The sequence below is a fragment of the Solanum verrucosum genome, unplaced genomic scaffold, assembly GCF_900185275.1.
Source record: "Solanum verrucosum unplaced genomic scaffold, falcon-dt-bn FXZP01000008.1, whole genome shotgun sequence".
In the NCBI taxonomy this organism is placed as follows: domain Eukaryota; kingdom Viridiplantae; phylum Streptophyta; class Magnoliopsida; order Solanales; family Solanaceae; genus Solanum; species Solanum verrucosum.
Window position 1 is genome coordinate 1326675 of NW_026020195.1, and position 17828 is coordinate 1344502.

Genomic DNA, 17828 nt, shown 5'->3' on the forward strand with positions numbered 1-17828 from the left:
AACCGATAATTCGAACGGAAAAAAAGTTATTGTTTATCAACAATGGGTCATTGGTTTGCGGTTTCAATATATAGCAACTTTCATATATAGCAAACATAAAAATCATATTTATATGTTATAGTTATAATTTGTATAATTGCGCTCCAAAACAAATTTTATGTTTGTTATGGAGTTTTTGATTTGTATAATTCGCTACAAACATTCAATTTTATACAAATTGTTTAGTTTTGTACACATTGTAATTTGTATAATAAGATCTATATTTGTATAATTATAAGTGAATAGGACGAAAATATATGTATTTGTATTTGCATATACACTTTTCTCTCACTTTATATACTGAAATGTATAAAATGACTAATTGTATACCGAAATGGCTAATTGTATACCGAATCAGATGGGAAAATAATGGAATGTTTGCTGCAAATTACAATTAAAATAAACTATAGTTATAGCATTTAATTTTGAATTAATAGTTTGTTATTTCATACAATTTTCCCTTCAATATATTGGTTTTGATAATTTTTTATTATTGGGTTATCGATTCTTAGCGATTTGAGATTTTCTCAACGGGTTAACCAATAACCCGATTGTAAATTAAAGAATTATATTTATACTATTTAGTAGATAAAGTCCTTGACTTAGAATATACTTTCATACTTTTATTTTGGCATAATACATAAAGGGATAAGGGTCTGAAAAATATCCCAATTTTGGTCGAATTTGTTGTTGCGATACTAAACTTTCATAAGGACTTATTACCTCCCTAGACTATTTAATACCATATTTTTTACCCCCTGAACTATTTAAATAATGTATTTTAAAGGTATATATGTGTCCACGTGGACACATTACTATTTATAATTTTGCATTATTTTTTATGTCCACATGGAAAAATATATATGTTTAAAATACGATATTAAATAGTCTAGGGAGGTAATAGGTCCTTATGAAAGTTTAGTACCGCAACAGTAAATCCGATCAAAGTTGGGTTATTTTTCAGACTCTTATCTCATACATAAACATGATCCATGACTTGGCTTCAGCGGAAAACTATGCCCTCTAACTTTGAGTGCGCACAAGTAGGCACTTAAACTTGTATAAAATTGAGCAAATAGACACATGTGTTCTACATGACATAATACACGTAGGAAGCCACGTAGGACGCAAAATTGCAATGTAGGGTACCATATAGGATGAATGTGTCTATTTGTCCAATTTTATACAAATTTAAGTGTCTACTTGTGCACACCCAAAGTTAAAGGTCATAGTTGTCAACTGACATCAAATTTAGGGTCATATTTATGTATTATGCCTTTTATTTTTGAGTGTCTCAAATTCTCGATTATTCAACTCATGTGCATAACTCATTTGATTTCTCATCTTGTTTCTAAAACATTTTCTTGTATCAAATCTTAACGGTTAAATCGATAACCAAATCAATAACAATCAATAATCGATATACCAATAACTGATAAGTCAATATTTTAATGATTGTAAAATGATTTAGCATATCTACAAATCAATAACCTAGTAAACCTCAGAAACCAAATGAAACCAACCGACACGCGACCGTAACTTCATTTACCTTCTTGCAATTGTGGGCCAAACATATCACAGATGGGTTTTTAAGTAATGGGCCTAGGATTTTTGTTCACTTGGTGAGATCAAAACTCACTATAATTTAACCAAATTATTTTAATTTTTACCCATATACTAAGGAAGAGCAAATTAAATGAGTATCACATACTTTAAAGACATTTTTAATTTTTATCCTTTTCTGGTTTTTTTTTAGGATGGTATTATATATAATATATATGTGTAATGGAATTTCCATTTTAAAATTTTGGATCAAAAACTTCAATATGATTAATAAATAGAATATTTATATTTCTTTGACTAACCTTTCCATATAGTACAAAGAATTTTGTTGACCAATTAACCAAATTTAGAAATTTACAAAATACAATCACTAAAAGTCTAAAATAAGACTATTGTAATAACTTTTTTCTTTTGCAATTTCTCAATGCTAAATACTATATAAGGTTGTACATAATAAAAACTAAGAAACACTCTAAATTTCTTAAAGGTTTTATTATTTTACATAAAGATGGACAAAACTTCGATTATGGCACTTTTTGTAGTTTCTTTCTTGATTGTTTCTTGTGGTTAGTCTATTTTTTTTTTCCTCTTATCATTTTTCCTTCAGATCAATTGATTTTGTAGTCCTTTACTTTGTCGATACATATTATAAAATGCTAACAATTGTTTTGTAACTTTTTAGATGTGACGACAGGCTTAAGAAAATGTAGCACAACAGAAGATTGTACGAGTCATGAAGATATGTTCCCAAAATGTGTTTGTGTTGATGGAACATGTGTATGCAGTTCACTCAACACACACTCTATTGATCATGAAGATAGTGGTTCAAGCGGCAAGTATTAAAAAGAATTTTAGGCTAGTCATGAACCTAAAAATGTCTCATTTGGTATTGTTTACATGATGAAAAAATTGCAATAAAATAATTAGATGGTTGCGATTTGAATTTTTTGTTTCTTTTTTTATTTTAGATCTTAAGTTACTCTCTTTAATCTGATTTATTTGTCATGATTTAAAGGAAAAAAAGAATAAATATATCCTTTGACTTTGTAATTTAGAACAAATATACTCTTTGTTATACTGATGTATGTATAACCTCATCGTTAAAAAACTTGATACATACGTGTAAAGTCGTAAACAAAGAATAAAATTTGGGAATGCTAACGCTATGATTGTTAATTTATTTTACAATAACAATATAACTACATATTCATGTAAATTAGACAAAAGTTAGACAAAATATCTCTTAATAGAAGAGTATAAAAATGCATAATAACAGCTAGGGCTGGGAGAAAAAAATGATAGGTCAAGTTGGGCTATGATTCATCGTTTATTATTTTAGGCAGAATTAGGCGATGACTCATATATCGATATAGTCCATCTTGATCCAACTTATTTTAGTAATCATCAATTTGTCACTCCTAATAAAAATTGATATGTCTTGAACGAATTAAATTGTGATTTATTGATTAATTAGCCCATTTTAACCGAATTAATTTAGTCCAAACCGCCTATGCCACTCATAACTGCAAACAAATTTCTATATTGACCAACTTTCCACGCACCAAAAAAAATAATAACAAGGTAAGTTATTTATGCAATAGACATATTTTCTTTGGTCAACTATCCATAGACAAAAAATCACTTTTTGACTCACTAATAAATAAAATTTCAAGATTTGGTCATGGACTATGCATACTATATAAATGTGGTGGTCAGAATCATATTCTAAAGTAAAAAATTAGTTTATTCACATAACATGGTCAAGAGTTTGGTATTGACTGTGTTTTTGGTAGCTACCTTCTTGGTTATTTCACAAGGTTAGTCTACCCTTTTTTTCACAACAATTTATTATAACTAAATCCTTTTAGAATTATGTGTTCAAGATGTTAACAAGTTTTATAATTTTCAGATGTTGTGATAAGTGAGATCACGTGTAATACCGTATCGGATTGTCTTCCTATGGTATGCCATACTGGACATCCAATGTGTCTACGAGGTGTATGCAGATGTCATCCTGAAGGTATATTTCTCTCTTTTTCTCAAGCGCTTATTTGACATAAATTATACCATAAGAAGTCACACCTAATATATATGAGATATAAACTTAGACATTGTGTGTGTATAACTATAATACTCTCGAAATTATGTTCTTTCAAGATGCTAACGAGTTTTATAATTATTTTTCAGACGCGGTGACAAGTGATAAGATTCGTACGTGTAACGGTTCGTCAGAATGTGTCGATGAAAAGAAATGTACGAATGTATTTCCAATTTGTGTTGGAGGGGAATGCAAATGTGGTGAACATTAAAAATGTTATAAAAGATTTATTTGTATTGGCTTACCTAATTTAATCAAAATATCTTTTTTTTCTATGAAATAGTATTATTTTTAAGTGATGTGCTAAATACTAAATAGGGACTTATTTTTAGAGTTTCAATCATTGTTAATAAGATTAGTTTAATGTAGAATAAACCCGGTCAACAAGCTCAAGTAATATAAAACGAAAAAAGTAATTTTGAATTCACATAATTCATTGTGTGTTATTGAAAAGAATTGAATATTCAAAATGATGGTATTCAAAGTAAGTGATTCTTATATCAAAATCATCAAATAATGTGATGTAGTAGATGGGGGGTCGCTCCTTCTTTAATCAGAGATTTCGGGTTTGAGGCTTGGATATAAAAAATCCATAAATAGCACTACTCTCAAAATGGGCCTTACGCGACGCAAATCTAAATTAATTGGGCTCCACTGTGGATACACGTCATCGAAGGAAAAAATTAATGGATTCTTACACCATCACTAATCATGTAAAGATCTCAATTTTTAACTATTGCATAATACGAGATTTGTAAAAACATTGAGCAAATTTCAATACAAAAAGGATACTTAATTGACTTATTACTTTCCATAAAACAAAGATTTCTTTAACCAAATTTAATTTCAAGATTTTTTAATGAAAACTTTTGTAATTGGGAGTAACTTTCAAAAAAAAAAAAAAACTTTCTCCTATAGAAGGAAAATTAGTAGGTGAATAATTTAATTTACTTAATTGCATTATTTATGCAAATATTGTGGTAGTAAATATTATTGATTCTTACACCATGAGTAATCATGTAAAAATTCCAATTTATAAATTTTGCATCATACAAAATTTGGAAGAAAAATCTCTACAAAAAGAAAGTGATATATATTTAATTATTTGACTAATTACATCCCACAAACCAAACAATCTCTCAAAAGCCAAATTTAATTTCAAGATTTGATTACGAAAGAAACTCCAATAAATCTCAATTGTAATTATATAAAGAAAAATATCTTCTAATGAACTAGTTATAGTATATATAATGTGGTAAACATCACCACTCTAAAGTAAAAATTAATTCTTTCAATTATACAATATGGCCAAGACTTTGGTGACTTTGCTTTTGGTAATCTCATTCTTGATTATTTCACAAGGTTAGTATATGTCTATGAGTCTATAGACTATATATGTAGAGGTTAAAAAATAATAAATTGTTATGATTTGCTATAATAACATGTATAATCGTTTTTTCTTTTTATTACTATTATGATTTGTTTTACTTGAGTCGAGAGTTTTTCTGAGACAGTCTCTCTCTGACAAACTTTGTTATGTTTAGATATTGTGACAGGACGAATGTGTGATTGTCAGACTAGTCAGGATTGTCGTGACTTGAAATGTGGAGGTGAGCTTGGAACTTGTGTTGGTGGATCTTGCGTCTGTTTAGCACAATTCAACACCAATCATGAAGGTCTCTTCTAACGAATTAAATATTTTATCTATTTTTATTTAACTTATTGTCAATATACATATTTGATCTGACTCGTTCATTTGCCGCTCCTAACTATATGTTATGAATTTTGTAATTTTCAGAAGGAAGGATGGAAGCATGCACAAATACATGTCAGAGTAGAGAAGATTGTAGTGACTTTATTAAATGTGATAGAGGTTTACCAACTTGTGCTAGTGGAAGTTGTGTATGTTTATGAATGACTAATTACATGCTTATTTCATCTAAGAATAAGTTAAATGCAATTAAAAAAAATTGCATTACTTATCTTAAGTGTTTAATGAATTCATTTTGTTAGTTGAGGGGCAACATTTAGTGAGTTATTATATAATGTTGCAATAAAGAGGATCCCAATTTATATTTTAAAAGGCTTTCTTTTATACAATTTTTCGATGTGTGTGTTCTTTGGAGTTATTTTTGAATTATTCTGTATTTTTGAATTATTCTAAGTAAATTACAGTGAAAAATAAAAATAATTTTAATTTTTAGTGAGTTGAATTCTGAATCTTACGGCCAAACACCACGTAATGCAACTCAAAAAAAGAAAATTCATAGTCAAATGATCACTTATTTATTTTTTCATTCAATAGCATCCTCCTCCCTCTATCTCACTTAATTCTCATATAAATAGGGAAAAAGAAAGTTTTCATTAAGGTTAACTTAATTGACACAACATAAATCGATATAATGAAAAATGTGCACTACCATTACTTCAATTCAATTCATTTTATTAAAGTTAGTTTATTTATATTAATAAAAATATGTATACCATAGAAATATTATGTCCCTATAACCCTTATTTTTCATTATATCGATCACGAATCCCTGCATAAATTTGTTTCTTAAAAATATTATGTTTTTTCATGAAAGTGTCGCTTAAAATATTATAACTCTTCGTGAAAGGATGTGCTTGTTGAAAGTTTTTTTAAATTTTTTTTTTTGTATAAACTAGACGACTAGACCAAATAAGTAATGAACCAACAAATTACAATGTTGTCCTCTTCATCACCAAAAAATTATAAAGAGTCCTAAAAGTATTAAAAAAATGAACTTCATCATTAACATTATTTTCTTTGATGATATCCACAAATTCATCTAAACTTTAGACCTCTGAAAGTGTATCATTTTCACCCAAATAATCTAACATGCTACTTACATTAATTTTATTACAGTAACCAAGATTATTATTAATCATGATCTCAAATTCATGAATGTTTTTTCAAAGAGTTCATTTAATTTTTTTAATTTCATCCGTGACCTATGTAATCAAAATTAACATTTATTGAATCTTCAAAAAACTTTTTAAATTAATAAAATATTATTTTTTTCAATTAAATAATACTTCTACAAAATAATACTCATATTTTATAATTCCGATATTACAATAATAATATTTTAATAATATTTCATGATGCTGACAATATCAATTTAGAGAGGTTTTACGGTACATGAGGAGCATGCGAATAAGTTGAGATTAATAATGATGAGATTAATTATGATGGGATAAGTTATGTTGGAATAAGTTATAATGTGATTAGTTATGTTGAGATTATTTTTTATTGGTTGCTTGGTTGGTCAAATATGCATGACATAATTTCTAAGAGTAAGTTGTATATACAAATACAAATATATCTATTTTCGTCCTATACACTTATAATTATACAAATACAGATATTATTATACAAATTATAATGTATAAATGAATTTATACAAAACTGAACAATTTGTATAAAATTGGATGTTTGTAGCGAATTATACAAATCAAAAGTTTCATAGAAAACATAAAATTTGTTATGGAGCGCAATTATGCAACTATAACTATAACTTACAAATATGATTTTTATGTTTGTTATATGTGAAAGTTGCTCTTTACAAAAATACCTTCTAAGAATAAGTTGTTTATTTATAAAAAAAAAAAAAGAGGGCTTAAGGGAGTAATTTTGTTGTTTTACATTTTTATCCCAGGATAAGTTATCCCGGTATTAGTATTACACGCATAGATAGGGATAACTTATCCAATCAAAATTATTAATCCTGACATAAGTTATTCCACACTTTGTAACCCAACAAAATATTAAGGGATCGTTTGGTATGAGGATTAAGAATAAATAGTCTTGAAATAAAAAAATAGTCATATGATAAAATTTTGTCATGTTTGAGATAACTTATTCCACCATTAATATTATAGTGATGTGATAAGTTATCTCATATACATGGTGAGATAAGTTATATCAAGATAATTAATCTTGCGATAACTTATTCCCAACCAAACAATTCTTAAGGAATACTAAAAAGTTATGCCAAAATTATTTTTTCTTTATCCGTCACACCAAACCACCCCAAGGTGTTTGAGACTTGCAATGAAGTTCGCTTAATTTGGTTCTCGAGGAATTTAAATAAGACACTAAATCTTTTTTTCTTTTCAAGTATAGACGCATATGATATACTTTAATTTATTTTTATTAACCGTAAGTTCAGGAAGGGTGATAAGTTCAAGAATATTATAGAACTCTTGGGTAGTTTATGTGCGTAAATGATAATCTCACCATAATTTATTAAATATTCGTGTACTTTGCTTCTGTTAAGTGGCTCACTGACACCATTATTTTTATATAATACTCTTGTGAATAGAATCGTTACTTGTAAATAGAATCGTTCCATCCTGATAGAATTTATTCCTTTAAACCTCAAGTACTAGAGGGAAATGATTTCCTTAAAGAGACACTTTGAATTCAGTGGCTCAATAACCTGATATATTTTTTTTACCTTCATTAATTTATGCTTATGATATTAATTGTTGTTTTTGAATACGTGTTTTAAACTTTGTTGTTTATGTAAAATTAATGTTATAGGTATTTGTTAGTACAAATAGAGATTATTTATTTATTACAAAATTTAATCTCATGTTGATGTTCATCTAATTTCCCAAAAATATCAAATAGTAACACTTCCCGGAGGCAAAAGATTCAATTATAAAATCAAATTAAAAATGATTGATTGAAAAATAGATAATAAGATTTATAATTATCATTTTTCTTTACATTATTAATATTTGCTACTACATAGTTTTGCATGTAAGATAATATAGTGTATTAGTTTTAATAACTGGTAAGTTTTAAGTATTATTTTATAAATTCTATAATATTAAATTCTCGCGCGAAGCACGGGTAATTTTATTAGTTTAGGTATATTACAAGATTGCTTTCATCTTCTTACGAACTTCACATTATAAGTAGGAAAAAGGCTCAGATATGTTGTCAAATTTTGATTAAAAAAAAGGCTTATTTATATCATCAATTAATAGTGAGAAAAGACATAAAGTCACCACTGAAGTTGTTTCATATTTTCATAAAGATACCTTAACTTTGAAAGTGTCCTATCATCCCACAGAACTTTTTGCTATCTTTGTAAATGGGCCACTCATTCCCTCGTCTGGGTTGTCGCGCGTGATGCTCACTCTTTTCAACCCGTTCAGCCCGACCCGATTTTTTACTAAAGTAGAAAAGTCTTTTTTTCTTTGTTATTTCTCAGCTTTCCAAATTCTTCACATTTTCTTGTCTCTCTATCAAGGAACTCGAGAACAAGAGGAAGGAGAGAGCACAGGTAGCATACGAGAGGAGAAAGCAGTTGGCAAAACTTAGAGTTAAGGCTGAGAAAGTTGTTGAGGAGAAGCTTGGACCTCAACTCGCCGTTATTGCTCTAATCAAGAATTGAATTGAGACAGTTATTTTGGAAGTACAATTTTGTTGAAGATCGATAAATCGTCTTATAATTATCTTTCTCTTTTTGTTTCTCTTTCTTGGTATTGTAATTGGGTTTTGCTTTGATTTTTGCCTTCCTCTATTTTTGGGTTGAAATTGTTTTAGTATTTTCTCACTTGGGTGTGAACAATTTTTGTTGGGTTTGAGTTTTTCAATCAAAATAGAGGGAATTTGAGAATTAATTGCTCAATTGAGACTTTAAGGAAGTTGTTAATGGAGATGATTATAAAGAAGAGCTTGAAAATGGTAATGTTGAGTTTGAAACGTAATGTTTTGGGGAAGAAGATGATTTAAAGCACTTAAATAATTAATAAAGAAAACCAGTGAAATGTGGCACTTTTTAATTGGGTTTTATCAGAAAAAATAAACATTCACGCGCGTATTGTGCGTGTTCACAAACCAGTTGAGAAAATGGATCAAAATGACCCTTTTACAACGATATTCAATACTTTTGTGGGGTAATAGGACACCCGTATAGTTAAAGTGACTTTTTAAAAATTCAAAACAACTTTAGGTGTCACTTTATATCTTTACTCATTAATAGTTGGGTTCAATCATGCCACTAGGAAGGGTCCGAAGAAGGTTCAACTAGCACCACCCTCACAATATTAGTTGTACAAAACTCACAACTCATTAGGAACAATGTTTATAGCTGAAAAAATTCAAGTGATGTTATTTCTTATTCCAAAAAGATCCTCAGCCACCGACGAAAAAAGAGACATCAAGTGACAATAGATAATAAGAAAAAAACTTAATGTAGCACCATGCTCGTATAGTCTACGTATAAATACGATAGACCATGTATTTTGGTGCTCAAATCGTTTACATTAGTCGAATTAACTTAATCAAATTTCAAGAAATTAGACAAACAAAACAGGTCAGACAGCGATGAACACATAAAAATTGATGTATTTCTTATTCTCATAAGATCTTTTGCCACTAGTGTTACATGAAAAGTACAAGTAGCAACAGATAATAAGAAAAACCTTAATGTAGCACCATGCTCGTATAGTCTGACGATAGTATAATAAGACAGACCATGCATTTTGGTGCTCAATTTCAATAATTATCTTCAAAGAGTCAAAGCACGCTAGCCACAATCCAAAAATAATGCAAACTAGAAATAGAAAATGCTTCGAAAGGCAAAGCCTCAAAGTATATCAAAAGCTGAAAACTTAAATAGAGAACTATCTAAAGTTCCTTATGGCTTAACTCATAATTTAAGTTATTCTACCAACGGAATCAAAAATTCGACCGTCTACTATATATACATAAAAGACTATTTTAAAGGGTGGCTCCACCCATGGTTGGGAGAGAATAAAATGTATATAGACCTTATCATACGCTTTCTAGGAGGTTCATTTCAATAGAAAAAGGCACTATTGAAAGCATTCCGAACAATAATTACAACAAAATAATACAATAATCGAAGCACAATAAACAACAAACAATAAAGTTTCCAAAGACCTTCAACATTATTGCAAATAACAAGAAAGCTCAAAAAAAATAATTCTTGGTTATCAAAGTAGCACAATCAGAGAACTTTGAAAGGCATATGATATGTAACTTCAACATACAAATTTCAGCTAACAGTTCTTCATCATTTTGATTTGCCACTTTTCAAGTAAATTCCATTCAAAAATAAGAAATAAACAAATAAGTCTTTCAAATAATAACCAATCCCCCAATTAGTGACTTAAGAAATTCATTGAATACAAAGAAATTAGTGACAAAAACGCCGAACGCATAAACGATTTGACGTAGCCACAATTAAGAAAATGATTAAATCAATGCAATCAGAGAACTTTGAAGGCTAATATATGAATTTCAACATATAATTCAGCTTAAATATTTTCATCATTTTGCTTTCCAGTCTTAAATTCAAGCATAAACACAAAATTTAAACAACTTCAAAAAAAAAGAATTTTTTTATTTTGGCAAAGTAGAGCGGAATAAATTGACTAAATATTCAGCCAAAAATTTTACCAAAAATATATCAATTTGGCACCAGAAAAAACCTTTATCTCGTGTTTTCTCTGCAATAAACCTTATAATTGCAAAGGGCTATTTGGTGCAAAAAATAAAATTCAAGATCTTATTCTAAAAAAATAAATATATATAGATCTACCTACTAGAAATAGAAGCAATCCTTCTTCAAAAAAGTTGATAGCTAGAAGCCATGGCGGCGCTCTTCAGGCCTTGAATTGATAATGTTATTTATAGGAAAATATTAGGGCGTTTTGGTTGGAGTTGGTAAAATCCGACCCAACCCTCCAACCCGTTTAAGTTTGGATGGGTTATTGACACACCTATTTAATTAGCTCAATTTATTAAATATTAGATTAATCTGTAACCAAATTAACTCGAGAGGGATCTTTTCAAAATATTTTTAAGTTTTTAAAAAAAATTGTTATGTTGTATATAGTCACAATTAAAAAAATGTTAGGTACTAAAATATTGTAAAGAATAAATAGGATAATTAAAACTTATCAAAATTGAATTGGATTGGACTGGGGCTTGACTCGTTTTATTATCCATTACACAATCTGTCTTGATCCAAGCAAATTTGGGTTGGATTAAATTTTGAACCATTTGTTATCTTGATCCATTATTACTCGTCCAAATATGACATAACCCATCGAATTGTCACTCCTAATTTTGGTTTGGTTTATTAAAAGTAAAATTACCTCTTAACTATAGTAAACTAATCGGAAAAGAGTAAAAAAACTATTACTTTTGGCATCCAAAATCTCAAATCTAAATTCGTCTTTGTATACAATTCAGCTTATCTGATTACGAAAAACTTTGTCAAGTTAATATATACGCAAAAATAACAACTAAACTTTATTACCATCTGTTTCATCAAGTAAACATTATATAGTACGTTGATGATACTCTTTAAAATATAATCCAAGTCCTAAACTTTCACATTTGCAAAACCCTCTCCAACACAATGGCTTATCACATGAAATACCACAATCTTCTTTACTCTTACAAGGCACATGATCATCTACAAGAAAGATCATAAAAGAAATTTAGTATGGGCCAATACATATATTGTTGAAGAATTTAATTATAAAAATTATCAGTATAAATATATATATAGTACCTTTACGATTTTGAGTATAAGTTATGTATAAATAAAACCAAATAAGTAATGAACCAACAAATAATAATGAAAATATCATGTAAGTTGGATTTATAGCATAAATGGAGAAACTATAATTTAAACATAAAATCCCATACATTAGGTGTCTAATTGATAATTTTTTCATAATTTAGATATTGTTACTTATCTTAACCCCTACATTATTCTTTGATGATCATCTTCCATAGACCAAAGATCTCTTTTTGACAACTAATCAAATTTCAAAAATTGGGAAAGAAATCAGAAATAATATGACTATTTAAATCTCTTAATAAATCTCTTTGTACTTTATAATGTTGCAATAATAAGCAAATTAGAAAAATAAAAATAAAAAGAAAAGAAAGACATTCTCTTAGGCAATATGGACAAGACTTCAAGGACTATGTTTTTAATAATAACCTTCTTGATCATTTCATGTGGTAAGGATATCTTCATCTTTTTCTGTGTCGAAATTTACATAACAAGCTAGTTGGTCCTCCAAAAATTCATCAATATATAAAGTATATAACTACTAATAACGATTTTTTTTAATATTCAGATATGATATTAGGACAACAAGAAACGTGTAAGACTGTCGCAGATTGTGTAAACTGCGCATCAGGAACTCCTTATTGTATTAATGGGATTTGCATATGTTCATCATCCAAGATATACTCCACTGATTATGAAGGTACGTAACAATTTATATAACACATATAAGATGAATATATTTAATTAGTCGATAAAATTAAATAATTGTTCTTGTTTTATAAATAAATAAATAAATATATATATATACAATTTATATAAATATATTCTTTAACAATATATGTATTTGAGCTTACTAATTTTTATTTTTATTTTTATCTTTTCTTGCAGATGTGATGGCAGAACAAGCATGTAATAGTAATGAAGATTGTCTATATGCATGTTTAACTCCTCATGCATTGTGTTGGGGAGGGTTTTGCAAATGTGAATAAATATATTAAGGTTTTGGATTATATTTTAATTTGGAGCATCAATATAATGTACTAGATAACGTTTACTTCACGAAATAAATGACAATAAATTTTAGTTGTTATTTTTGTGAATATATTTACTTGACAAATTAAAGTTACTAATATGGGACGGAGAAAGTATATGATGTGTCTCTGAAATTTTAGTATTATTTATCGCTGTCCCACCTCCTCATACTATGCGAGAGTACTACAATCAGCTTTCTGAACTTAATTTTCTTCAAGATAAAAGTATTGAATACACTTTTGAATTTGATATAAATTATTAGTTAAGTCTCCGAATTATTAACAATTAACCTAAAAAAATACCTCTCTATTCGACTAACTAAACTTTGATACATCCCCGATCTGCCACATCACACATGACATAACAAGTGGTCTCGAATATATTCGGGTAGGACCATGGAGAACTTAATAAAAAACCGAGAGAAGTGTTGAACTTAGCGAATTTAGAGGTGTATTTTACTATTTAATTAAATTTAGTTAATCAAATAAAGAGTTATTTTTAAGGCTATCAATAGTTCAGAATAAAACTAATAATTCACGTCAATTTAGGGGTGTTTTCAATACTTCTCTTTTTAAAAAAATATATGATTTACCTCTTTCACCTTTCAATGATTTAAAATGAATGATTTTTTCCAAATTCAAAAATGTATTAGTTGTTTTTTCCTCCAAAATTACTCTTCTTTTTAATGGGTTTTATTGACGATCTCTAATTTTAAGAAAAGATTGGAAAGAAGCAAAAAGGTGATATTTACAAATCATCATATAATTTAATGTCTTTAATTTATTTTCTTTAAGACATGAGTAACACTACAAAATTTCATTTATTTTGAAATGAAAAAATATTTAATTTGATTCTTTCATAACCAAGCCAATCAAACCTCATCGTTACTCAGGTCTTATACATAATAAAATTATAATTTTGAGTAATATTTCACACATTAGGCGAATATTAGATGCAATGAACATATTATTCAGCTATAAAATGATTAAAAATTTCATGTTCCATTAAAGAATATACCATAGATAATAAAGTAAAAATATGAAATAGATAATAAAGGAAAAATGTGAAACCGCATATAAAGGATTTGAGATTTAAAAGACGATGAAGTCTGATCAATTTGAATCTAAAAGAATTAAAATGAAATAAGACATTACAATCCCAATATTTTTTATTTAGTATAAGCATATTTATGCACATAGTATATTTTAACTTATTTTCCTACTAGATAACGAAATAATATATGGATATCAAAATATTTTGTGAAGATCCCATCATTCCAATTTAAGTGAACATGCTTTATTGACCATAGAGATGAAAAAATAAAGGAATATTTTTAAATATATGGTTTAAAATAAGTTGTGAATATTTATATCACTATAAATTATTTTATTAAAAGTAAAATAAATATTTTAAAATTAATTTATGGCTCCCTTCATATACTTTTATTTATTATGCTAAAAATCAATGTCTAGTTTAGAAAGTCAATAAATCATTTATCAAACTATAGTCATTTCTTAAAACACTGAAATATATCATATTCAAAAGATGGTGTCATAAATTTATCATTTTATTTATTATTCCTTAAAAAATATATTAAATTAATAAAAAAAAAGTGTTAAATCAATAAATATATATATATATATATATATACTAAATACATATATATTACGAATGAGTTGTTTTTAAATAACTCTAATGTGATCAAACTAAATACACCACTTATTTTGAAACCAAGAAAGCATTGAATTGAACTAATGACACTGTGACAACTACCTGTAATTCCCCATCAGATCGTTCTAGTGATTAACTGAAAACTCATTTTAATTCATCAGAAAAATAGAACAACTTATTATTAGAGCAATTTGATAATACAATATATGGAGTAACAGTGCTCTCTTATTTGCACAAATTAAATAAAACAAAACACACCATAGACGATAACACATACTATACTACATTTAAAAATAAATAAATTAAGTTCTACTAACAGCATATACGAAATCTTTAGCAGCATCGTATAAAGCAGCAGCCATTGATTGATCAAACACTTCCATAGCATGATATCCATCTCTAAAAAACTTGAATACTTTTATACCTTTCTGTTCCATCAACCTTACACATCCACGAGCAGCATCAACTAGTGGATCTTCACATACACCACTCACAAATACTTTCCATCCTAACTCTTTCATGTCATCTAAATGTTTTGATCCTCCATTAGCACATGGATTACAATATTCATGATCATGATCTACTCCTTTTGGTAAACATAAGTCGAACATTTTGTCTACAGCATGAAGTGGTAGAAGTTGATCATCTTTCTGCTTTTCCTCTGATTCTGTCCTGTTTTTACCACTGAAAAATGGATGATGTAATATTAAACCTTTGATCTTTATTGGCTCTAGCTCTTTTGCCATAGCTGCTGCACGTAGCCCTGCATATAGAGGTCATAAAGTCAATCTAAAACTAAAGACACAAAATGAAATATAGTGTAAGTTGACATACATATATACCTGCATTATAAGCTAAATTACCTCCAGAACTAGTTCCACCAAGAAAAACTTTACTCAAATCAGCATAATTACAAACCCATTCATCCTTAGTAGACTTAAGCCATTCTAACCCATCCATAGCATCATCATAAGCTGCAGGAAGGCGATGTTCAGGGGCAAGACGATATTCGAGTGAAATCACCATAGCACCAACTCTTTCAGCAAGTGCCTGGCAAAACACATCGAATATAAAAGTATTCGCATGGAAATAAACAAAGCCTCCACCGTGATAGTACATAATGAGTGGCAATTTCTTAGGAGTAGGATTTTTTGTTAAACGTCTTGGGACGTATAGTCGAAGCCAAGTGTTTTTTGTTGTGTCAAGATCAACATCCCTAGTTACGACTAATGATGTGCCTTTTGGATCACAATTGGCTTGTTTGAGGGATTCAGAATTACGTTTAACTGTGTTACCTGGTAATTCTTGAATCTTAAGAAAAGGATTGTCAAAAATTGGACGAGCAAACCTTTGGCTAGCCATAATCGTTTTCTTTTTCTTTCAGTGTTAAAAGAGGCAAAGGTTTAGGTGTTATATATAGTGTGTGAGGAGTGGGAGTTGTTATCGATGCGAAGAAGGTGCTACTTGTCGATTTATTAGGAAATGACTATTTCTTTGCTTGGATCATTTCTGACCATGTTCAATTCCTTATTGTTTACTCTATTTCGAAATATATATTTGTCACTTAAATATTCACAAATAAACATGAGGATATCAAATCTCAAAAAAAAATTGAAATACGCTAATAGGATTTGAGAAATTTCTTTTCTTAGAAATATTAATTTCTCAGAAGTATTTCATTAGAATGACATCAATAGATAAAGACCAAAAGACGGCCTAGTGTTTTTGACGTGCACTAAAAAGATTCGATAATAAGCTTTTTTTTTTTACTTTTTTGAAATAATTGTTTGATAAAATTAGTCAAAATTGAATAAAAGAACTTAAAACATCTTATAGTATTATTATTGTTTATAGTAATATTATTTTTTATAGCAATATCATTCTTATAATGGTAATAATTAATTTATTTCAATAAGATTTTTGTCATGTATTCATGATATATTACCTTAGATCTATTGTAAAAAACTTTATTTACTCATATGAAGATGTGATTATTTTAATTTAAAATTTTAAAGTATTTTTATGTTTAAAAAATAGACATTCATTTTTTTTATGAAGATTTTGTACTCTCTTTTTTTTTTTTACAAACATCATTATTTCTAAATAAAAATAAAATTATAATATACCTTGTGAAAAATTGTTGGCCTGCGATAGACTCTTTGATCTGTTGGGTTGTATTTTGATAGGATTTGTGAATTGCAGAATTCACAGATTTCCTCCAAAACTTCACCTTCTATTCCTGAAGTCTCTAAGGAGGTAAGTTTATCATCTTGATGTCACAATATTTAATAACATACCATTAGTTGCTTATTACCCCTCCGTTCATTTTTAATTATCACTTATTCCTAAAATCGATTTTCATTTTTACTTGTTACTTTTCACTTATCAAAAAAGGGCAATAAATTTTTTTCGTGTTTTATTTTCCTTTTCTATGATGCAAAGACATGTAAAAGCTAAATGGGTAAAGTCGCAAGGGGTCCTTTATATTTGTCAAACATTTTTCATTTTGACATTGGAAGAATTTGTCGACATTTTTCATTTTGACATTTGAAGTTGGATATGTTCATATCGAACATTTAAACAACTCAAAATATGTGTCTATTAGAAATTCTTTTGACGAACTAGAGATAATTTTTAACAACTAGCTAAAAGTATAAAATGTGTATAATGCGTTTGTAAATGATATGTCAAAAGTAACGAATTAAATGAAAACCTATGATATTTTGGTCGAAAAATAATTTTAAATTATAAGAAGGTAAAAGAAAAACCAACTTAAACTTATTTAACTAATTCAAATAAATATTTCAACATTAATTTTTATTTTTTACGAT

The 17828-nt window shown here is 28.1% G+C and overlaps 1 protein-coding gene and 2 non-coding genes across 3 annotated transcripts; all 3 read right to left on the reverse strand.

Moving 5' to 3' along the window:
* Positions 1–10706: 10706 nt before the first annotated feature.
* On the reverse strand, positions 10707–10786 carry LOC125829921 (small nucleolar RNA R160). The gene has a single exon (XR_007443115.1). It is a non-coding gene; the product is annotated as a small nucleolar RNA R160 (small nucleolar RNA).
* A 181-nt stretch (positions 10787–10967) lies between these two features.
* LOC125829920 (small nucleolar RNA R160) lies at positions 10968–11043 on the reverse strand. The gene has a single exon (XR_007443114.1). It is a non-coding gene; the product is annotated as a small nucleolar RNA R160 (small nucleolar RNA).
* Positions 11044–15297: 4254 nt separating this feature from the next.
* LOC125829792 (probable carboxylesterase 120) lies at positions 15298–16372 on the reverse strand. The gene is made up of 2 exons (XM_049508989.1): positions 15840–16372; positions 15298–15760 (listed from the first exon to the last, which is right to left on the reverse strand). The coding sequence occupies exons 1-2, from the start codon at positions 16357–16359 to the stop codon at positions 15300–15302; spliced, it is 981 nt and encodes a 326-aa protein (XP_049364946.1). The 5' UTR covers positions 16360–16372; the 3' UTR covers positions 15298–15299.
* Between the last annotated feature and the right edge of the window lie 1456 nt (positions 16373–17828).